General features: G+C 41.6%; 1 protein-coding gene across 1 annotated transcript; it reads right to left on the bottom strand.

The window, feature by feature from the left end:
* Window positions 1-8584: 8584 nt before the first annotated feature.
* On the bottom strand, window positions 8585-19433 carry LOC137601846 (FXYD domain-containing ion transport regulator 3-like). Its single transcript, XM_068324290.1, has 8 exons — window positions 19239-19433; window positions 12957-13018; window positions 12138-12170; window positions 11790-11813; window positions 11368-11442; window positions 10730-10766; window positions 10516-10559; window positions 8585-9319 (listed from the first exon to the last, which is right to left on the bottom strand). Exons 2-8 carry the CDS (start codon window positions 12988-12990, stop codon window positions 9300-9302), a joined length of 267 nt encoding a protein of 88 aa, XP_068180391.1. The 5' UTR covers window positions 12991-13018; window positions 19239-19433; the 3' UTR covers window positions 8585-9299.
* Between the last annotated feature and the right edge of the window lie 5189 nt (window positions 19434-24622).

Here is a 24622-nt window from a genome sequence, read left to right on the forward strand (position 1 = left end):
GCAGAAAAGAAGAAAAATCATCTGTCCTGATTTCAGCCACCTATAGGTGGCTTTTGACCAAAACAACAGCTAAACAGCATCTAAAATAGGAACAGGAAAGAATATTTGCTGTCAAATGTTAACAGCTTGGCTATACTTCAACTCAGTGGTTGAGTCAACACAGTTTAATGGCAGACTTCTCAGGTAGAAGCTAAAACTACTGACACTGATCGTAGAATCTAACCCACTGTGACCTTTGTCTTTGCAACTCATAGTATTGTGGGACAGTAATTCTCTAATATAAATAACTTCCTGCCATTTGTACAACGACCCCTAACATCTTTGAGAGAAATAATGTGTTCTTTGCGAATTGTACTTCACTCAAAACATGAGTAGTATTAACAGTCCAGCCAACAGAAGTAGGGTCTTGTGGCTGCAAAGCCACCTGAGCTGGATTATTGAAGTTTAAATAACTGGGTGGCTGTTATTCTGTTCTCCAGCACAGATGATCAATGTCAGGACTGAATCATTAGTCATCAACAAACTCAACTTTCACTTGATTACAGTGCAAGATAAAGAAAAAAAAAGTCACTTCTTTTAATAGCCTGAAATAATTTGAAAATGATTGTCTCTATATGGGTTACAATATATATATATATATATATATATATATAGATATATATATAGATATATATATATATAGTATACTAGCGGGAACCCGTGGAAATTACACGATAAAACAATAATATCAGTTTTTGTTTGTTTTCTTTTTTCTTTGCCATCACAAGAAAACAAACCGCTGTGTCCGACGAAGCCGTAACGGCTCCGTGTGTATGGGACAGATGAACGCGAAGACGAAGGCCACTTCGGCGTTACGGTCTGGCCATCTGGGTAGACGCCTGTTTTCTGAGTTCGGTCCTGGTGAATAAAACATTGTGGTTCCTCACACAACAACGTGAGGTCCATCACAATCAAAGAATATAAACCGTTATGTTTGACGAAGCCAAAACGGCTCCGTAAGTGAGAGACGTGGACATATGTGAAGACCGGAGCTAACTCGGTCCGGGTAGACAACGGAAGCGTGACAGCGTGAGGTTTTCAAGTGAACTTATTCAAATATATATGTGGGGAGATGACCAGGGTACAATAAAAACATACAGGGAGTTAGATAAACACTTACAGTAATAATAATCGCAGATTACAATATATTGAATTCACCATTAAAACACAGAGGACAGAAAAGAAGAGGAAGAAACAGTGAAGAAAATGGGACAATGCATGGGTCTCTCTGGGTTCTCCAACCTCCTCCCACCTCCGAAAACATGCGCTTCAGGTAAATTGGCTGGTCCCAAATTGACCATAAGTATGAGTGTGTGCGTGCATGGTTGTCTGTGTCTCTGTGTGGGTCCGCGGTGCACTGGCATCAGGCCCAGAGTTACCCCTCGTCACGCCCTAATCCAGGTGGATTTGGCATGGAGATAGCTCAGTTTTAAAAATTCTTGCAAAGATTACGAGAGCTGTGTGCAGAGATTAAGGAGTTTTTCAATGCAGCTAAACATGCAGAATATAAGCAGCTAAATGACGGTCAGGTCGTTCAATGTTCCCAAGTTGGGGGGTTCTGTTCCCACTCCCGCTACCTGAGAGTATTAGCTGACAGTGTCAGCTCACCTCCCAAGCACTGTCGACGCACCCTTGAGCAAGGCGCCGTCCCCCTTTAGAAGTTGCTCATTTGGGGCGCACCAGGAAGGAGCTGCCCGCCACTCTACCATTGTGCATGGCCCCCTTGTGTGTGTGTGTGCGCGTGTGTGCTACAGGGGCCTGTATCCACTAATATGTATGCGTGTGTTTGATTAAGAATTAATACTAGAGTGTTCTGTTAATTTCCCTTCGGGGATCAGTCAAGTATACAAAATAAATAACTGAATAATTTCCTCCATGACTGATGATTATTAGAAGTGTGCTTGAGGCTGGATGTCAGCAGCTGCTGTCTGGACTATGCATTCCTGGCTGATTCCATTCAGTGCAAGTCAACGTAGTAAACCCCGGACATGACAAAAAATGTGCATAGTTAATTGTGTTGTGTAATAATGTGCTCATGCATTAATGCAATTTATATCAATGTACAGTACGAGCCAAAAGTTTGAATACACCTCATGCAATGAGTTGTCTTTATTGTCATTGTATACTTACATTGTCGACTTTCATTGAGGGGATCAAAACTTTGAATGAACACATGTGGAGTTATGTACTTAATACAAAAGTTGAAATAACTAAACGCATGTTTTATTTTCTAGTTTCTTCAAAGTAGCCACCCTCTGCTCTGAATACTGCTTTGAACACTCCTGACATTCTGTCAATGAGCTTCAAGAGGTAGTGACCTGAAATGGTTTTCCAACAGTCTTGAAGGCGCTCCCAGAGGTGTTGAGCTCTTGTTGGCATCTTTGCATTCACTCTATTGTCCAGCTCACCCCAGCCCCCGTGACTGTGGAGGCAAGGTCACCTGCTTCAGCACTCTCCTTCTTGGTCAAATAACCCTTACACAGCCTGGAGGTGTGTTTGGGGTTGTCCTGTCAAAAAATAATTGATCGTCCAACTAAGCCCGAATGGGATGACATGTCGCTGGTTCATTGCTTTTCAATTTTGAGTAAAGCAGTGTGACCAGCAAAACACCTATCGCACCTCCTCCTCTATGCTTCACAGTGGGAACCAGGCATGTGGAATCCATCCGTCACCTTTTCTGTGTCTCAAAAAGATATGGCAGACGGAACCAAAGATCTCAAATTTGGACACGCAGTCTCCTCTTAATAGTTGTTCTCCAGAATGGTTTGATCTGAGATGCTGTTAACTTGCAATTTCTGAGGCTGGTGACTCAGATGAACTTCTTTTCAGAAGCAGAGGTGACTCTTGGTCTTCCTTTCCTGGGTCATCCTCAAATGTGCCAGTTTTGTTGTCGCACTTGATGGTTTTTGCGATTACACTTGGGGACACACTTAAAGTTTTTGTAATTTTCCAGATTGACTGACCTTCATTTCTTTAACATAATGATGGCCACTCATTTTTATTTAGTCAGCTGATTGGTTCTTTCCATATGATTTTTAACAGTTGTCCAAGAGGATTGTTGGCTGTGTATTAACCTGTCTTCTGCGCAACACAACTGAAGGCTGCAGTAGAGGGGCTTTGATCTGCCCATGGAATTTACATGGGTCCTGCTAGTGTAATATCATCATCCTTTCTTCTGCCCATTCGGTTGTGGGTCACAAGACTCTTCGTGGTGTCACACATGGGACAGCAAACAAACTCTGTCCAAACCCAGAACCTTCTTGCTATAGCAATCTCCACTCTGCCACCATACTGCCCACATTGTTTTAGTACTAAATACACGTGATATCTTGCTTTGACCTACCCATGTAATGTCCACGAGTCCCCCTAGTTTTCTTCCATTCTTTTGATGAGGTCTTTGTTTTCATTCTGCCAAAGGCGACTGAAAGTGGAGTGTCCAGCCCATCTCAATGGGTTGGGTTGTAGACCCAGACTGAGTGGAGGTCACCCTGACTATATGTAGACCTTACCTCTTAAGCCTGTGAGGGAGTTCTTAAACTCCCTCACAGGCTCCGCCAGACAACCCACGAAGAGATCACACAGGTCAAGCCACAGCTGATCAACCTCAAGTTCGTGTTCTTCCTCTCTTTCTGGATGAAGGCCTCCAGGGCCTTTATCTCAGCAGTCAGGACCTTCTCCTTCATCTGCCACTCCTTTTTCTGCAGGAGAGTGATTTTGTTCCGTTTGTGGAGCTCCTGGTAGAGCCATAATTTCTCCTCTGTCCACTCCTTCTCGTTCTGCAGCAGTGTCTTTCTCTTTCTTCTGTTTCTTGAGCTCCTAGTAGAGAGATGATTTCTCTGTCCCATCATTCTCTTTCTGCAGCGGAGTGTCTTCTTCTTTCTTCTGTTTGTTAAGCTCCTGGTAAAGAGATGGGTTGTCTGTCCACTCTCTCTCTTTCTGCAGCAGAGTATCTTTCTCTTTCTTCAGCTTCTCTAGCTGAGTGTCATAGGACTCAATCTTCTGCATAATATTATCCAGTTGAGTCTCCAGATGATGTTCCTTTCTCTGCCTCAGTCTCAGGTGATCGACCAGTTGAAACGCCTGGAAATACGGAGACTGTAACAGGTCAGAGGTAGGACCCAAGTACAGCACAGACTGAGACCAGATCAGGAATAGTCCAACAGTTTATTCTGAGGTTCGCACAGAATGGCAGCAATATTCCAGAAAAGCAGTCTCCGTAAACAGGAATCCCAGGTGACAGGTATCAGACAAGGAACGAGCAGGCATAGTAGTCAAGGACAGAAGGCTGGTCAGGATACCGGGGCAGAGACGAGGAAGACTGGTTGAAGACAGGCAGGGTCGTAACCGAGGAAGCAGTCTGGAGATCAACGCGAGAGAGCTATGCATGACAAAAAGACAATCTGGCAGAGACTGAGAGGAATGGGAGGGTATATGTACTGAGCAGGCAGGTGATGATCAGGTGAGGAAACACAGGTGAAGGCAATTGCACTGATGAGGTGGGAGTGGAAGGCAGGTAGAGCTGGGCGGATGAGGGGAAAACCAGGAGCGGATTGTGACAGAGACGTGTTTTCAGTGGTCAGAAAACACACCTCCGATTCTCCATTCAAGGCCTTTGTGTCATCGGTAAGAAGAAAGGAGGTGGATTAATCATCTATACCAATGATAGATGGTGCCACCCGGGACATGTGACAGTGAAATCAACACTGTGCAACCGCGATCTGGAGCTAACAGCTGTTAGCATCAGACCCTACTACATGGCGTGTGAATTTTCACACGTCATTGTCCACGTCGTCTACATCTGTCTATTATCACCGGTGACTTTAATCACATCACTTTGGACTCATCTCTCCCCACAATGGTCCAGTGTGTAGACTGTCCCACACGGAAGAACAGAACATCGATCTGTTCTACAGTAATGCTAAGGAGGCATACACCGCCATCCCCCTCCCTCCACTAGGTAAATCAGACCATAACCTAGTGTACCTACAGCCCACCTACATCCCGATGGTGAAACGGCTGCCAGCAACAACACGACAGATCAGGAGCTGGTCCCTGGAAGCAGAGGAGATGCTGAGGGACTGCTTCCAGACCACCAACTGGGATGTCATCGTGGGCTCACACGGGGAGGACATTGAGGGGGCAGCTCAATGTTTTACAGATTACATGAACTTCTGTGTGGACACCGTGTCCCCTGTCAGGACAGTCAGGTTCTACTCCAACAACAAAACCCTGGGTAACAAAGGAAGTCAAGGCTGTCCTGAACAGAAAGAAGCGGGTGTTCAGGAGCAAGAACGAGGAGGAGATGAGGAAGGCCCAGCAGGAAGTGAGACTCTGCCTGAGGAAGGCCAAGGAGGCATACGGGACGAAGCTGGAGAAGCAGCTGGGGCGCAACCAGGTGCGGGAGGTCTGGAGTGGGAAGAGAACCATCACCGGACATGGGAAAGGGTGCAGCACTGTGGAGGGGAACAGTGAACAAGCGAATGAACTAAACAGCTTTTTCAATCGGTTCAGCTCCCCCACCACTCCATGCTCCTCGTCCCAGGCCTCTCTCGGCCCTGCAGACTGCTCCACTGATGCTCCCTCCTCCTGTGCTTCCTCTGCTTCCACCCCTGCCACTTCTCCTTCCACCCCTGCCCCTGCCACTTCTCCCAAGCCCACTCCAGGAGCTGCGAAGCTCAACGGCCCCACCTCAACCACTGGACTTCCAACCTCGCCACGACCTCCTGCTCCCACCACGACCGAGACCGTCATCACTGCAGACCTGGTGATGACAACGCTGCGAAGGCTCCGTCCCTATAAGGCGGCTGGACCGGATAAGATCTCTCCAAGACTCCTCCAAGCCTGTGCTTCGGAACTAGGGGACCCCCTGCAGCGATTGTTCAACCTCAGTCTGACTGACTGACTTCGTGGAGTGGTGCCAACAGAACCAGCTCCAGCTCAACGTCTCCAAGATGAAGGAGATGGTGCTGGATTTCTGGCAGGCACATCCCTCTCCACAACTAGTGATCATCGAGGGCAGTGAGGTGGAGGTGGTAGGAAACTATAAGTACCTGGGACTGCAGCTAGACAGCAGACTGGACTGGTCACTCAACTCGGACTGTGTGTACAAGAAGGGGCAGAGTAGGATGTACTTCCTGAGGAGGCTGGCCTCCTTCAACATCTGTCCTAAGCTCCTTCTCATGTTCTATCAGTCCGTAGTCTCCAGTGTGCTGTCATACGCCATTGTGTGTTGGGGTGGTGGGGCCAGGAAAAGAGATATGGACCGTCTGAACAGACTCATCCGCAGAGCCTGGACTCTGTGGAGACAGTTCTGGGGAGCAGGACCATGTCTAAAGTCAGGGCCATCATGAACAACACCAGCCACCCCCTGTACAATGACTCTCTCAGGAGGAGCGAGGGGGAGGTGGCGAGGTCAGCTAGTGGTTAAATGGATTTTATTTTATTTTATTCTGTTCATATTTTAATTTTATACTGTTTATATTTTAATTTTTTTAGTATATGTACTGTTAATGCTATATGTGTCTCTTACTGTATTGTATGTCTAGTGGTATGTCCTGTTTTTTTATGTTTTTTTCCTTATTAAAGTATCTATCTATCTATCTATCTATCTATCTATCTATCTATCTATCTATCTATCTATCTATCTAGCTATCTATCTATCTATCTATCTATCTACCCACCCACCCATCCATCCATCCATCCATCCATCCATCCATCCATCCAGATCCTCTTGGACATCAGAATATTTAAAGCCCTGTATTTCCATGATGGCTTGAATGTTCCCTGATGTTTCTGGGCTTCCAGGAGGGGTTCATGTTTGACCGTTGACTCCCTTTGCAGAGAGTGTTTTCCTATTCCTCTTAGTCACCAAAACGGTCACATCATCATTCTTGCTCATATTCATGTTGAGTTCAATGGGGTACCCCTGTGTTGCTCTCAGACAGACTCCTGAACCAAACTCGTGCCCTTTTGTACATTCCTAACAAACGAAAATACAGGACTTCAATGGCTTTGGTGTTTTGTCCTTCCTGGTTAATGTGAGTTGGTAATTCTAACCTGGCATGTTGAAAAAAAAAAAAGAATGAATAGTATCAAAGGCATAAATAAGCCTTTGAGTGTATGTCTTTTTAACATATCTTTGATGTCATGTAATGTCATCTGTTCATGATGATGACAAATTCTGTTCAGGTGCAGTGAACAGGTTCTGATTTCAGTCTTCCTGTCCTGCAGAGGGCGCTGTTGTTTGTACAAGATGCTACACACTGCTCTTATACTACTCCTTGTGCTTGAACTAAACTGAGAATTTATCTGTACTCTTGTGTTGATAGCCACATAAAGATGTGAGTACTTACATTTAAATTACTGTATAAATATCTGAATGCTATAGTTATATTATAACTAGCGGGAACCCGTGGAAATTCCACAATAAAACAATAATATCAGACTTCATACCAAACATATGAAAAGAATAAATAGCTACCTTGTTCTATGGAGTAAGATAGATAGTAAATAATGACTGGGAACAGAATTAATGTATTTATCTATTTGACAACCTTTGGTTGATAGGCTTTAACCCACTGAATGTATAGGATACTTTTTTGAATGCCCCACCTTTCTTTTTGTTGGCGATTTTACTTTTGTGCTTGGCATTCATTGGCTCTGGCTAAGTAGTACTTTTCTTTTCGTGACGCAATTCTTTCAGTCAGTTTCACTCAGAATTCGTTCTAGTTTTCTGTGTCGTTCCTGCTGTTTGGACCTTCTGCTCAAAAACATGAAAATTGTTGGAACAATTATGATACTATAAAATTATGTTAACTGGGAAGTCCATGTATACTTATTTCTTCCAACATAGCAGATGCCTGAAGCCATGTTGTTCACGTGATTCCTTCTGGCAGATGCTCCGTGATTGGTCGGGTGCTTGACTGACAGGTAATGTGTGGAGTTGGTGACAGCGTGAGTGTGAGACTTTTCAAGTGAGCTTATTCAAATATAGAGGTGGGGATATCCAGCAGGAGGTGCACCAACCTCCTCAGTTGTCCCTTCCTGCTCTGATTGTGTGGACTACCTCTTTATTGAACTCTTTCTATCTCCTCCTACTCTTTCCTTGCTGTCATGCCGCAGTGGTCTTTGACATAGTTTACATTATACATACTGTATAATCTCAATATATTTATAAACGTTTTGTGTAGTTGGTTTGAAAGTGTATATTTTATATTTATTAGTAAATCATAATACCCGTGAATTTGTGTCCACACATACGTTAATGTTTGCTAAACCTTACGAGTCGACATAGGAGAGTCAACTCCTCAGGAAGACTCAGCAGTCCACGTGCACCTGAAAGACACAGGTCACTGCTCTGAGGAGTCATGTCCAGGTTTGATCAGGGAAGACAGACGGTTTCACACTGGTTAAACCATCTGAACAGAGGAGTTAAAACACCTACTGTCAGCAAAACAATACAACATTGACCTCCATCCCCAGAAACCACATCGTACGCACGCACGCACGCACGTACGCACACACACACAGAACTCCATACTAAGGGTTTGTTTCAATAAATCTTTTATAGAAATATGACATCATTCCATATTTCTGAACAGTTCGATTCACTACATTCCTCCACAAAGCTAGACATAGAGATTAACCGATAACATCAATTATCAACACCACCTGAAACATTCATGACTACATGGATTTCATATATTTAACATGAAGGCATGGACAGTGGGTTAGGCTGGTCACATTAAGCAACTAATATCAACGTTAATGTGAGACAGACTGTACAGTACAGAAAACAGAAGCACAGCCAGACGTCAGTTCCATCTACAGTTTGTGGACTCTCAGGAAGTTTTTGGTGATCGGCTTGTTATTAACATATAAGTAGAAGTCACTTTCAGCTCAATCAAATCTTATCGACAACAAATGATGAACTGAAACGAATAATCCTTAATCGGATGAATGTTTCTTCATATGAAAGCCTTTTAAACTTCTAAATACCAAATAAAGTTCAAATGATTGAAATAAACGTGACAAATTGTGTGAGCAGGTGCGAGTGTGTTTGTGTGACGGTGTAGCTGCAGATCGGTCCCTCAGCCATCAATCAGAAAACAGCACACCTCACAGCAGGTCAACACACACACAACCCATCTGTCGCCGTCTGACAATAAAACAAAAGGCTCTGGTTGGAAATGCTGCCGATGATCCGCTGTGTTGTTTGTTGGTTGCAGGTTTAAGAAGTCAGTGTGCGTTCTGGTTTACGTCTAGCAGTCACAGGAGCGAGCTGGAAGCAAACAGGAAAACAGGAAGGTGAGTTTACAGGTTCAGATTCCCAACATCCTGTTTCTAAGGTGATCAGTCCTGAAACGTTGAGATATAAACATACAAGGTAAAGTTTTAGGATGCTCGTAGATGTTCCACAAAATGCAAATAATGAACAACCTGGTCACGTCTTTCAGACTGTGGCTATATAAACTGATTTAAAAGGTTCATTTACATCTAACCATCCTTGTCAGGGTGGAGAGGCTTAAATGCCTCAAGGACCCTGTATGCCATACTGGTGGGGGCTTTTAAGGCCCCGACGGGTTCAACCATGCTAGATGGCTTATAGGTGAGAGGTCAGACAAAAGTCCAGTGATGGACGCCAATGAACGGAGGCAAAAGAGTTGAAGAGTTTCAGCCAGCCATGGGACAGCGTCCAGAGAGCAGCCACACACAGGGGGGGACCGCAGAGCCACGCTGGGACCAGCATCAAGGGCAGTGAATGACCAGTTACATTCAATGGACTCAACGAACGTCACCCCTATACTTCCATTTAACCTTAAATGACTTAGGGAGGCTCCTAAAATGTAGCCGTATATACAATATGAATACAAACAATATATCCATACTGTACGCTATATGTAGCTCTACCATGTTGGATATGTGTGACTATCAGATCCCAGAGAGCACCTGTTATCGGTAGATGTAACGTAGAATAGGAAGCGCCTGTAAATCCACCTGCCTGTTACCTACAGCTACACCACCTGTTGAACAGTGAGGTCCTTGGCACTGTGGGATCTTTCCAAACTGTGCGTGTGTGTGTGTGTGTGTGTGTGTGTGTGTGTGTGTGTGTGTGTGTGTGTGTGTGTGTGTGTGTGTGTGTGTGTGTGTGTGTGTGTGTGTGTGTGTAAGAGAGAGAGACATGGGGCTGTTCACAGTGAAACAGATGGACAGAGTAAATATAACTTTAGACCTTGGAAGGATGTCAACTGTGTTAGGCAATCTTGAATATCTGAGGTTCTGTGTCTTAACTTTACAACTTTACTTGCTTTTTGCTTCTAGGAATGACTTAACATGGACTACTTGTCAACAACAACTAAGGTGATATAACCTTAAAAAAGGAAATTTGTTTAGTTGTTGTCTGTGGCTGACGACAATCTTCTTTGTAGGCCTTTTAAAACAGTGTCTCATCGTTGGTAAAGGAAATATTAGCATTACCTTGTTCAGACAGCATCTGCTGAGCAGCGCTTCCTGTCCTCCTCCTGCAAAGACAAAGACAGAGAGAGAGGAAGAGAGGATGAATCAGTCAACTATGTTTTTTAGCTGCAATATAAGGTGTAAGTTGGTGAGGCAAAAAGCAGTTATAATAAACACCAATGTGACAATACAGCTTAAGTGTTTGTTTTGTAACACAAATATATGATGAATTCACCTCTTGTCCTGCTTGAACTTGCACCTGCAGTGGCCACCTGGAACAAGAGAGGAGAAACATTCACTTTTTCTGTGATCTGTATGAGCTTAAAAGTTGTCTGAGTCTGTTTACTCTTCTACTCAATGAAATCAGACAAAACTGAGGCCACACAGAAGATCTGCAGGATCTAAGATTGGAACTTTTCCACCTCAGTGTTCTTCACTCTTCTGTTCAGTTTATGATTACAAAAAGCTGCTGCTCACAAGAATCTACCACTGTTTGAATTTTTACGTGGTGTGCATCAAATTATACATGATGCGCAGATAACCAGCCATTGCTAGAAAGCACTGTCACAAGCAGACATGCTTTATGCATAACATTCCTCCCGTGTTTTGTTCCATGTCACACCTTTACTGCTGGGATGTTGTCAACCTGGCATTAGTTGGTTTGAGCTAAAAACAAAAAGCAAAACTGGTCTAATGGAAACACTTTACAGAAAAATTGTGGGAATTTGCTGTAAACAGGGATTATGACTGCATGGATCCTATTTTAAGTGTGTGTGTGTGTGTGTGTGTGTGTGTGTGTGTGTGTGTGTGTGTGTGTGTGTGTGTGTGTGTGTGCGCATGTTTGCGTGTGTGTGAGAAGGATGTGTTTCTTACTGAGGAGGATGGTGATGCCAATGAGACAGAGGACAGCAGCTAGGATCAGGCCTCCAACACGCAGTTTGTGGTAATCTGCATAGACGTGAAGGTTTTCAAATATGTTAAAATTGTAACAAGATTTTACACCATAAATTATCATATAAATTGTAACATACTGTACATGTATAATCATTACTATTATTACATATATTATTATATCTAATCATATATCATATAACTAACACAAATAAACACTACAAGAAAGACAAGAAAAGTACAAGCAGTGAATTAATGCACAAAACCTGAAATCTAAATTTCAGAGAGTAAGAAAGAGAGACATTTACAGCAAATTGTCCTTAATTTCAAAGACGCAGATAAATCCACTAACAGAAAAGACTGTAAAGATAGTAGTAATAACAAGTGATGAAAGAATGAATTACCAAAGGTAAATGGGTCATCTTCCACTGTAGGGACAGAGAAGAGAGGGTTAGTCCCTTTGGACAACAGACACATCAGGATTTACACACAAAAAAATCCCCTGTTTAACAGTGACGTCATTAAGTCAACAGCACTGAGTGAGATGAGCGCACACATTGGCCTAGTTTGATTCCCCCATTAATGATTGACACGCCCCAGCATCAAATCGATGCCTTTCAAACACTGCAGACAGGTTTTAGCAAAAATGGAGTAGACATACTGATGTGGTTGTTTTATTTATTATAGTTGTTTCTGAAAGAAGAACTTTCGTGCATTCTAGTTGAGGGTTTAGTGTAATCTACTGAACTTACAGTGTTGTTCTTCTGCAAACACCAGTGACACAACTGCAAGAGAGACAGAGAGGCACACTTCATCACCATCACTGTTCACACACTATTCGAAGCATTCTGTTTATTAATGACCATCAAATGAGAAATGTGACGTTATATTTTGTGCATTTTAAAAATAGATGCATGTAGTCCGTAGTAAAAAAATCCCCCTGAAAGTCGACATACAAAGGATCACAGAGCTCCTCTGCTGCCATGCTCCTCAGAATATACTGTTCTGGTTTACAGTATGTATGATGCTCAATCAGACATAAGGATTGTATGTAATGTAATGTAAAGGGCCACCAGATAGCCACCAGTGTGACGGGCGCTCTTCACAATCATCCACCCGATGCCTTCTGTTTCATTGAGTGGCACTTCGTGTCACCAAAATACAAACACTTGATCAAAGTGATGGATCTTCAGGAAGAATTTCTCGTATAAAGAGGAAGCTGAGCTACCAGGTCACATGACCTGATTCTATATTCGGCTCTTCAGGAAAGTGTTTGCTCGTCTTCCTGGGTTCTGTTCAAAAGGACTGACACTCAAATGAAAATGAAACTGCAGCTAAAGAACAAAACTAAATTAAACTAAAAGAAGTGGAATTACACTGTGAATGAAACAATAAACAATCAAAAACAATTGACAGTAAAAGCATTTAGCCACTCTTATGGATTCAACTGTTACCATACCAACAATATTAAAATAAAACAGACGTTTGGTTTCTTTAAAAAGAGAAATTGACTGAACGAGAATTTTACTGAAACACTGTGATGACATGAAGAGACAAACGGTTTCACTCACGTGTCATCATCACCAAAGCACAGATCTTCGACATCTTCAGGTTTGAACTCTGAGGCTGTTTCCTGTGGAGATGAAGACAGACATACGTTAACAAGCCATTTAGAAACAAAACAGATGGACTGGTGTGTTGACGGGCCAATCGACGGCTCCAGTCGTATCCTCACACTAGTATCATCACCACCTGGCCCAATGGCAAGCAGTAACATTCTATGTCTGACCTACCAGAGGCTGATGCTGATGCAACATTGAGCTTTTCTGTGTTTTCTGAGGGGCCAAAACTAAACAAAAAGAACATTCAGCCACACACACAGATACTGTATCTAGTTGAATTTAGAGAGTCCTAATGGTCTCTATTGGTCTCATCACACTCAGATACTGTACATAAGGAAACCTGATCCGATGTTGATGGAACTGTAAGTGCCCTAATGGAGCTTTAACAGGAAAACAACATCTCTCTGGTCATATATCACATCAACGACATGTCCAAGCCTGTTTGTCCGACTTTCTGCCCTAGCTTTTGATTCCAAACAAAAGGGATGTATAGCACACACATACCTGTGTGTCAGTGTGTCTGTCCACATTCTTTTGTTAAAATCAGATTGTCGTTGCAGACAAAAACAAAACAAAAAATCCATAAGAATCCAAGTGCACCCCCCCCCCCCTTCAGAGCTATCTCTGTCTGGGACATCACTCTACTCATATTCCTAGCATACATTAGTGTAAAGAGGTTAGCGTTCTGGAGCTTCATCAGTCAAAGGCGCTATTTTTGACTCTTTTTGCAAAGCTAACAAGGACCCAATGCAGTCAGAGACTGCAGAGACACCCCTGAATTCTAAATTTTACCTTGACTTACTTGCTTAGGTCAAAGCACTAGTTTTGATCTATGAAAATAGGTTAGCGCACTAACTTTGACCTATGGTCTTACTCACACTGGCCTTCTCTCTCGTCTTTCTAATCCGGTTCCTGAGTGTACAAAAGTAAAAATTTGACCTTGACCTAGTTTTCTCATGGTCAAGGTCATCATCTCATTTTCATCCGCGAGTAATGCGCTTTTTGTTTCGCCTTTCTGCAAAGGTTGCGAAGATATTTGGTGGACTAATGGACCAACAGACGAACACACAAACACTGACAATTACAATACATCACTGCTTTGAAGCGGGATGTAATTATTAAAAACAGCATACTTTTACTGTAACCTAATGATTATTAAACAAAAGCTGCCATCTTTAATATCCCTCTCCTAAACAATACCACGTTTATAAAGAACTTGGACAGATCTTGACAGGCACTATTACACCCCCCCCACACACACAGAGCTGCTGAGCATCAGCACTGTGGTGATTGCTACGTGTGACCGGAAGAGAAAACATTCACTGAAAGGAGACACACCTTAATAACAGACATCAGTGATTTTCCACTTATTGCACTTCTCAGCTCTGAGTGGACCATAATGAAGAGCAAAAATACAGAAGCACATTTCATAAGTCCCATTTTCACTTTAACACACCGAATTGCATAAAAAGTGCATTTTTTAAACCCAACATGTGTGCATCTAGTAGTTTTCTATTACATTTTCCTAAATTCATATAAATTATTGATATTTGACACCCTATATTGTGGCATACTGTATACCTCATTCACAGACTCACTTTAAACCACAACCCTAATATTGTTGATGCATGTTCTACTACTCTGACTAATTTTTATTGCATAACAGCTATTTTTATTATGAAGCACAAGGTTTAAGGTTTGAGAATCAGACTGTCAGGATGTTACTGTACATATTTAGCTGCTTAGTAGTTCAGTTTGTACATGTTACTTAAGACCACCCAAACATCAGTGACCTTAGATATCCCAGTGACGGAGTGTGAAAGTAAAACCATGCGTCTCCCCTACTCTGCTGTTGGTATTTGGAGTTTGGCAGAAAGAGAGAAAGTGGAGTGCAGGCGGTGTCACGAATGTTTCTCTCCTGGTGTCTCTCCACAGCAACCCAGAGGAGGGCAGGGAGAATGTAGAGGATGGAAAGCAGCCCAAAAACCCCTGGAGGATGGTTTACCTCAGGGGGAACACAAAAAGAGGAGAGGAGACGGGTGGAGGAACAGACAGACAGGAGTAGGAGGACAAAGAGGGCAGTGGGGGTGAGACTGTTCTAATGACAGGAGTGGAGTGCGTAAGGAGACAGAGTAAGGAACAGACGAGAGTGGCGCCTCTCTTCTCAATAGAAGATCATATTCTAATGCAAATGTTAGTGTAAGGTGGAGTCGATGACGCTCAATGTCAAACACCAGGAGCGCTCCTGAAGGAAAGACTTCACACAGTTCAGCAACCTGCAGATTAGTTTGTGACTAATTGTTTTTGTGTCAATTTTCTCCATTCCACTTTTTCCCAGAAGTGACTGAGTGTTTCAAAAAACATACTAAAGGACAACTAATTAGAAAGGGTGTTGAGTGATTGTCTCTATTAATCATTCTGATTTAATTTAAAGTTTCAGTACAGAGTTAACACAACAAACAATCAGCAGATGTAGCAGAGCCTGATGATAAGAAACCAATCATTCCTGAGGGCTGGTGTCATGTCCGTGGTGTTAATGCCCCTGTGGGGCATAAAGAGCGTTCTGTTCTGTTCTGTTCTGTTCTGTTCTGTCTGCCATGCTGCTCTGCCCGTCTCTCACTGTGCCTTGTTTTCAGTTTACAGTGAGATGGAATTTTTCCCCCCACTTTATTTTCTCTTCCTGTGTCTTTAAACCCGAAGCGCCCCTCATTCTGCCCCTGTCTGACACTCCATTCCACTTAATGTGAAAAGATTTCAAAAATGCGTTGTGGTTAAAACTCCACATTGCTTTTGTTGAGCAGCTCTCCCCTCTCCAATCGCTTCCAGTCTTCTCTCCTCTATCACTCCCTCTTCTTAGGCCCTTTTTCTTGTCCCTGCTCCTTCGCCCATCTCGTCCTTTCCAGCTTCCCCTCATTTATCCCTTTCTTCATAAGTTCTGTGCAGCAAAGGCTTTCTAGGCTACATGCCATCTCATGGTCAAACACATCATCTCCTCTTTCAAATCCCACTCCTCCTCTCCCAGCCACCAGTGATGCCACACAACAGGCTGTTAACAGAAACCCACCCACCACTAATAGTTTACATACAGTATTTTCTGCACTATAAGGAGCACCTAAAAGCCTTCTCAAAAACCAACGGTGCGCCTTATTGTCCAGTGGCCTTATAGAGCGGAAAATACTGTCCTTAAATATGATGATAGAACCACTTTAAAGAAACATTTCTTCTTTAGTGAGTTACCCTTAAAAATGTGGTCTAAACAGGAATTGTCAGATCCTGTCAAAACACCAAGATGAAGCCAAAGAAGGCGAGCGGCTGACAAAAGATCGTGTTTTACATTTTAGTGTGGACATTTATGTGTGTGTGTCAACAATATTCCTTGTGTCGTGTAAGTGGTGTGTACAGTGGATTTGTCCCTATTTCTATCCCCCCCCGTTTGTGTGTCTGTGTGCTATTGTTGTGCAGCACTACAAAGACAGCTGTCTCCTCTCAGCGGTATTTTCTTTAATTCCTAAATTAGCAGCAGTGGATTCCAGAGTTCAGCATATCCTTTCTGACACACAAACACGGACAGAGGAACGTCATGAACTTGAGACACTGAACAATGTTTCACTCTCTTCCATGAATTATTTGTTTTTAACTTTGCAGATGTAACTTTAATTTGTTTGTTTTGCTTCATCAATACACCAAGAAATTTACTACAGTATTTGACATCGTTCTGGAATGTCACAAATAAAGTGTTCGACATCAGCGAGCTTGTTGAAATGTTATACAAGATAAATCTCAATTCCTGCTTAATAGCTAAACAACAAGATAATAAGTAGAATGCTGATTCCATTTACACATAACGAGGAAGAATAACTGAGATAAAAAGGAAGAGGGTGGGGAATCAGTGGAGACAGTTTGTTCATGATGGAAAAGAGCAATGGAAAAAAGGACAAGAAAGGGAAGAACAAACCAGATATCAAGCTGGGAGGTAGGAACGCATGACAGAGAGAGGAGGAGAAGAATTCCAACCTGGAAGGGAGGCAGGAAGTCAGGAGAGAGTGCTGTTATGAAAGAGGGGGAAGGAGAGAGGACCTAAGGAGACAGACGGAGGGCAGAGGGAGTGGAGCATTCTACAGCCATGACTCACACATAGGAGCCACAAGGCTAGTGCTAAACTGCTAGCAGCAGCCTCAAGAGCCTCCCTCCAAGTCAGGCAGATGAAGCCGGGTTGTGTTTCCCCTCAGCTACCAGATTTATGATCACTCATGTTATAAGCACAGATGCCTACATCTGAATGAGTCTGTGTTGAACGTGGAGCTGGTGTTATAAACTGTTTATTACCAGCACTGGTTGATGTGATAGCTGCAGATTCTAGCTGTGTGGCTGCTCACACTGGAGGTCAGTCACACCATCTCTATAGAATCAATGGATTCTGCTTGAGGTTTCTAAATTTATGTGAGCCGACAAACTGCTCTGATGAAAGGTGAGGACAAATGTGTCCCACCTCTCCCCCTTTTTTTTTCTCACTTCGTTCACCTGTTTTCTCAACTTTTCCTGTTTCTTGTTCAAGAATAGTCAAGAATTGCTGTCATGTGAGGAGAGCTGAGGAGTCTGTTTTACCAGAGAGACCAAAGACAACTCTGACTGACACCATCTTTGTTCTTGTCATCTCTATCTCAGGCTCACTTTGTTCCTCTTTAATCTGGGAGCGTTAAGGTGCATTTCAATCCATCAAAAGCAATAATTCAGTGTGGTTTGTGTCTAAATCTGACTGTCCTTCATCATTTAGATGGATACTGTGAAATTTGCTTCACAATGTGAGCAGAATCCCAGAACGAGCCCAAACCGGCAAGCATTCTGTGATCAAAACCTTGTTTCCAGTTTTCACACACAGGTTCCACTCAGATGAAATACTGCCTTTAAATTATTTGCACCTAAATTAAATGGAATTTTTCTTATAATTATATATAAGTTGCATTACTTTGGCTCATTCTCCCCCACCTTTATCCCTGGAGTGTTTCTGCCGCTGTCACAAACAGTTGAGCCAGTTTTTCTCTGACACTTCCTTCACACACACATTCCATGCTTCAGTAACTACAGGCGTTTTTATCTGAATATGTAATTTTGACTTCAAAACCATTTTTATAGGAATTCAGAATGCATCAACATCCAAAACCTAATTTCAGACTGAACGAAACTAAAATTAAACATGTGTTTCTAGCAAAACTGTTTAATCTACATTACATCCATATCAAAACTTGAATGGCTTCTAATGTGGGATCGATTTTAACTACTCACACATTACAGCCTAATAACCGCACAAAGAGTAAAAAGTGCAAATAGTATTAAGAAACCAGACAGGATTAGTCATAATCAGTCAGCAGAACGCTGACGGATTACAATCTGATAATGCTGACGTGACGCAAGATGCAGTAACATTTTTTGACTAACCTACATGCTCAATTTGATTAATCCAACAAATTATCAGTGTTTGCAGTTAGACACTGTGTCCTGGTGCCACACAGCAGTTATCAGCACAGCTCTTATCAGCCTCCTCACTCACTCCAGCCTCCAGTGTGTGTTCAGTGGAGCAGGTAACAGAACGATCACACTGGACAATTCCACAAGTAAACTCTTCATTTGCTCTGTTTGTATTTGTGACTCATTTCTTTCATCACGAGTTCGCTCTGTTGTCTGATCAACAAGTTTCTGTCAGAATAAACAGGCCATAAACTTCTACCGACATAAACGACAGCCATTCAAGTCGCCAGCAGGACAGACCAGACGCAGTAAGGGAGACTGGCCCGCGGTCACGCGCGTTGGCCCACGGGCGCGTGCCGCTCCGTGGTCCTCGCGCTGGTGGGCTCGTGAGGACTAACCAGACAACAAAATGGGATTAGAGCTAACTGTGTGTTAAATGTAGTGCTGAGAACAATGTTCCGAGACGTAGTTCCGGAACATTGGATCAAGTTTTTTTTTAAATTTTATTTTAAAGTAAGCGAAGTGATTCATATAATTTGAAAGACATAAATTTATTAGCAACACTTTTCATTCAAAAAAAATAAACCGGTAATAAACTCAGTAAAACCTTAAACGTGTTCTTAAAATTAGCCTAACTAGCTTAACCAGCTGAAAGATGCTCACCAGCATATTTGATAAACTCCATAAACTATTTTCCTCAAATGAGAACAACACTTGATGGAACCATCTTCTAGGACAAGTATCCGTCTTGACTTCAGCACTTACCTCTGGTTTGTTGTATTTCTCAGCGGTAGAAACAAGAATTTTTTCCCGAACACACGGAAATCTGAGACAGAACTAGTCTCCGAACCGCTCGCCAACACCCTGCCTGTCCTACAGTAGACGCTCAACAGGTTGGCTCAGTTTTAGAAAAGGGGCCGAGTTAAAACCGCTCTGCTTTCACTGAGTCCTGATCCAGGATCAGTTTATGTGGACCATCCTGTGAGACGAACACAAGACTGCTGGAGTCGAGAGAAGAGTGGAAGCTGATCCAGAGTCAGGACAGGGGCCAGGAGGAGGAGGAGGAGATTATAAATATTCGGTTAACGAGAACGAAGTGGTGGAAATTTGCCGACGCGTTGAGATGTAAATTATAAACTGTTTACACATCAGGGTACTAAACGACGCAACAGCTGTAATAAGAAACTGAAAAGTCGTAATAAAATATAGTGTAATATAACATTTTAAGAGCACACATTTTATATAAATATATATATATATATATATAATTTTTTAAAAACATTTTTTATATTTTTTTAAAATTCTGTAATGAAGAGGCCGACCACAGGGAAAATCTGAGTGTAAATTTAATTGTAGGACAAAGCAGAAAACCTGAATGACTAAACTACAAGTTATGTTCTTATTGATGCTTTACTTCTGTTATTATGTGCAGCATCCTGGTAGAGACTGAACTAAACAGAGTATGTGAGACGCTCTGAATATGTAATGGAGGTTAATATGCATCATATATATATATATATAATAACATGTCAACAAAGAAGCAGGTTTGAAAGTAGGAAAACGTGATTGGGGGGGTCCTTTATTTGAACCTTTTCATACATGTAAGCATATGAGACTGCATTCATATCTTTCATAATATATAGCAGCACATAACTTTACTGTATTGCTGTCCTCTGGTTTGATAAGCTAAAATCACTAGCAATGGTGCGTTTACCCCCCACCCCCACCCCCCATCATTCATGTCTCCATGCATTGTCTTTCAGCTCTTCTCCCTGCTCCAAACCGGTTTGACAGGCTGGGTTTCAGATTTCACTGTTATCATCTTCCACTTTTCTACAAGGATAGAGCAAGAGCAGTTATTGAGAAGAAAGACACAGAAACAATAGGAGACAGACACCAAACGGGAGAACAGGCCATGCATTAAATTAGCATTAGCAGACAGTAAATTATGTAGATAAAACAAATGAGAAGACAAACCTTTCCCTCCTGGTACACCTGTTATCTGTAAAGACAAAGCAGGAGGTGTCACTGAACTCATTTCAATACACAGATGTGTCTTTTTTATGACTCTGGTTCGCAAAGAGAAATCATGCTCACAAACAATTTGATGCATGGGAAAATATGGTTTATGGAATTATTTCTAATTTTGTGAAGTGATCGCGAGGTTTTTAAAATGTAGATCCAGTTATATTTCCTACATTGAGTTGATTTGTCTTATTTTAGTTCAATTTGTTTTTTTTTTGGAAACTACATTTATAATACTAAGGTATATAAATTAGCTGTAACAACTTCATTTGAATTGTATGTGCAGTCTGTGGGAAAGACGACACGCAGTCCCTACAGGAAGAGCATCTCTCAGAGGTGTCTGCTGTGACATGTCTCCACAACAAACCCCTGAGTCTGAACATGCACAAACATGACAGTTTGTGGAAATTAAATTGCACATACAATTTTCCAATTACTTTTAACAGAATGAAACTAGCTTGATTAGATCAATCTGCTAAAATATACCAGAATAAAGAAAAAACATAAAAAATATATAACAATCAAAAAGGCTTAAAATGTATTTATCTTAGTTTAATCTGTCTGTGTGTGTCAGCATGAATACTAATGTCTTTTATGTCGATCCCAACTCTGTTTATAGGCTAACCATACTGTTGGATTGATGTGTGTGTGTGTCAGGACTTACAAATTATTATCCCGACTCCTCCAGCTATCAACAAGCAGGCGCAGATCAGACCTATGATTCGTAGCCTTTCGTAATCTGTAAGACAATAATGTTGGAATTAATGAGCCTCCTGGTGCAAACATCAAAATAAAAATTCAATTCCAAAATTTACCAGTTCAAGATCATTAATTCAAGAATCTGTGAAACATGATGTCAAATGCTGCAGACATGATTTTAAAAAAATGTTTTTTGAAGCCATGTTTGCAGTGTTTGCTTTTGGCATTAAGAAAGCATGCGATAACTGAAGAGAGGATACTCTACTGAATAGAGGAAACTCTGTACAAATCTTTTATTTTCCATGCAAACAAGTGAAGTGTTGTGTGTTGTAGGTATCAGGAGATACGTGTCTGTACTTACTGTAAACAAATGGATCTAAAGACCAAATTAAAGAAGAGACATAAGAAAGGAGAAAACAAGTTAGAGTTAGAGACAAGTTTTACACAATATGACAGCAGACTCTCTTCAGTTTCCTCGGGACCGGATGATCAACAGAAAGTTAAAGGTTTGCTCTCTAATGAATGGCCTAAATGGAAACAGATTTTTAAACTTCCTGCAGAAGCCACTATTTCTATAATTATGAAGAAAAAATAAGATAACCTGCTTATCTATAGTTGTCCTAAACCAGTTTCTTTGTAAACCAACCACAAAACAAGAGTAGTCTGGAGTGTTGGTCTTACTTGCTTCAGTTTCCACAAAAAGGGTGAAGAGGACTGCAGGAAGATCAGAAAAGCAGAAAAGAATTAAGCAGAAATCTGTTTCATGCTTACAGTCATTGTATTTGTCTGACCACACAAGCATTTCTAATAATAATACAGGGTGAGTTTTTTGCCTTACAAGGTACAGTTTAATATCTAGACGTGAGCTTTTCTAGGCAATGGAAACAAAATATCTGGAATACTTATTCTGTATATCAAAAATTATTGTAGTTATTTTTACATTTTCTTCAGTTTTAGGGTCAAGATGTCCTAAACTCGTTCTGCAGCTGACAACTAAGATCTCCCAGAGAAATGAGAATAATCTATTACCTATGAGCAGGTCATAGTAATGTTGATGTTTTCTTCTCACTTTACTCCTGATAAAAGACTAATTCTTTGTCCAGGACACAATATATATGAAATTATTTACTATGTGTGTAAAAAAGTATGCCTTCCACTTTATTTACCTGACAAAACAGCCACAACAGTGAGATGTCCCATCTTCAACACAACTAAGAATTAGATAGAATGACAAGTGATAGGAATAAGACAGACAGGAAGGAAGTGGAAAATTAAAAGAAAAGTTCCTCACACATGCTCATGAGCAAAAAAGCACATTTCTAACTGTCCTCTGGAAGAATGTCCTTGGTGTGTGAGAGGTCAGGGCCTCCTCAGCAGGGTTGCATTCTGGGTGTTTGGAGAATAAACAGCACGCAAAACCCTGCAGGTTTCTACAAAACTTTTCTTCATGTCCACCCACATTTCCCACACTGAATCTCACCAGTGTGTGTGTGTGTGTGTGTGTGTGTGTGAGTGTGAGTGTGTGTGTGTGTGTGTGTGTGTGTAGTAACCTCTAATCGACCTTGGAGTTGACAATTAAAATCTTTGTATGTTAGAAATGATTTCTGTTTTACCTATCTTTAAGAAAGAAATCTTGCTTTTGGCTTTTTGCATGCTACATTTGATTGGTAAGAAGAACTAAAATTCTTTGAATCATAGTTAAGTTTTCTTTTTTTAAAAATATCTTTTGCATTTTCACATTTTGCAGGGAAATACAGTTTTAACCAGCTTTTCAAGAAATAAACATCTAATGAAAACAAAGATAACACAGAGATACTTTTCACATCACACAATTTTGTTCCCTAATTTTCAGCCATGGCCTCTGTCCTTAGTTCTTAGTCAAGGTCAAACTGATGGCTGGTTACTTTCAGTGATTGCTAATTCTCAGATGACATGGGATGAACAGAAAAAAATGCTCTTGGAATCATTATACAAAAACTTTATCTTAACAGTGAGAACATTTCTGTTCCGTCTCCTTCATATCTTCCCAATGGTCTGTTAGCATACACTGCTTTAACTCTTTCATGACGTGAACCACTGCACTGCTGGGGTTCTTAAAACCTTCTCCAACCCTAATCCACTTTTTATCCAAGAAAAATATTGAAGAGAGAACATTTCTGTTTTTGTTATGCGTTATCAGAAATCATGCCAAAGATCATTCTGGAGCTCTCTCGAATAATATCAAATATAAAGGGAAGTCTTCTTGCCCTGTGCAAACACATTATTATCACACATGTTTAATATTCCTGTTTTCAGATTTCTCTACACTTTTCATGTTTAAAATGTCATTTTAAAGCAAAAGATGTGTATCTTCCACATGAACTTCACTCATCCTTCAGCCTATAGGTTAACTGCAAAGAACTGCAACAGGAAGGTGACCTTGCCTCGTCCCACAACACAGAACCTGTTCTTACCTGCACATACGGCCCAGGAGCAGACGAGTGTGTGTGTATCCTCCAAGACACTGCCTGTTGAGAAGCACGCATTTTCTATTTTCTAGCCTCCTCTTTGTTTGGGGTATAAACTTGAGATGCACGTGTCCATTGTGGGTGTGTGAAGATTCCACTGGTGACTGTGACATTATTTTCTCATAAACAATGTATGTGCCTGTGGATGATAATGATGATGATGATGATGATGATGATGATGATGATGATGATGATGATGATGATGATGATGATGATGTTGATGACGATTATGTGAAGGCAGTTTTTGATTAACTGCATTTAATAAACTTCCTTTGTCTTAATTTTACCAAATATACATTTTCAGATGTTCATCAACTTATTTACTCTTCATTTTATGATATTTCAAAACCAACCCTGCTTCAGCTTCACCAGCAGAAGTGTTTTTGATACATCAGTGATGGTCTATGATTCCTGTGCACACTGTGTTAACACGTTAACTGGAGAGTTATTATGGGAAAAAAAAGGAAAATTGGAAAAGATATTTAATCATACAATGAGAAATCATCATAACTACTGCTGCAGAACAAGTAGCACAATTGACATTGACATGTATTAGTGCTTTGTGCTGTGCTCCTGGTGACGTCACAGTGGTCCCACTGGTCTCTCACAGGTATCCAGGCGCCTCCCAGTGACTGTCGCTCCGTGGAACGCATTGCTTTGTGTTGACCGTATGGTTGACAGGCTTTAGTCTCTGGTAAGAAAGCTGGGCAGGAGGGTAGATTTTACACAATGCTCAGGGAAGAAGAGTCACAGCCTCCTGGAGAGGATGCAGCTTTACAGTGTGAGCATTTCACTTCAGTTTAATAAGCCCACAGTCTCAGGCTGAGTCCACCTCCAGAACAGTGTGTAACAGCACAGTTCCATGCATCTGAAAACAAGATGGTGGTTAATAGTGTGAATATTAGTGTTGCCCTTCTG

Source organism: Antennarius striatus, chromosome 9 (assembly GCF_040054535.1).
Source record: "Antennarius striatus isolate MH-2024 chromosome 9, ASM4005453v1, whole genome shotgun sequence".
Classification (NCBI taxonomy): Eukaryota; Metazoa; Chordata; class Actinopteri; order Lophiiformes; family Antennariidae; genus Antennarius; species Antennarius striatus.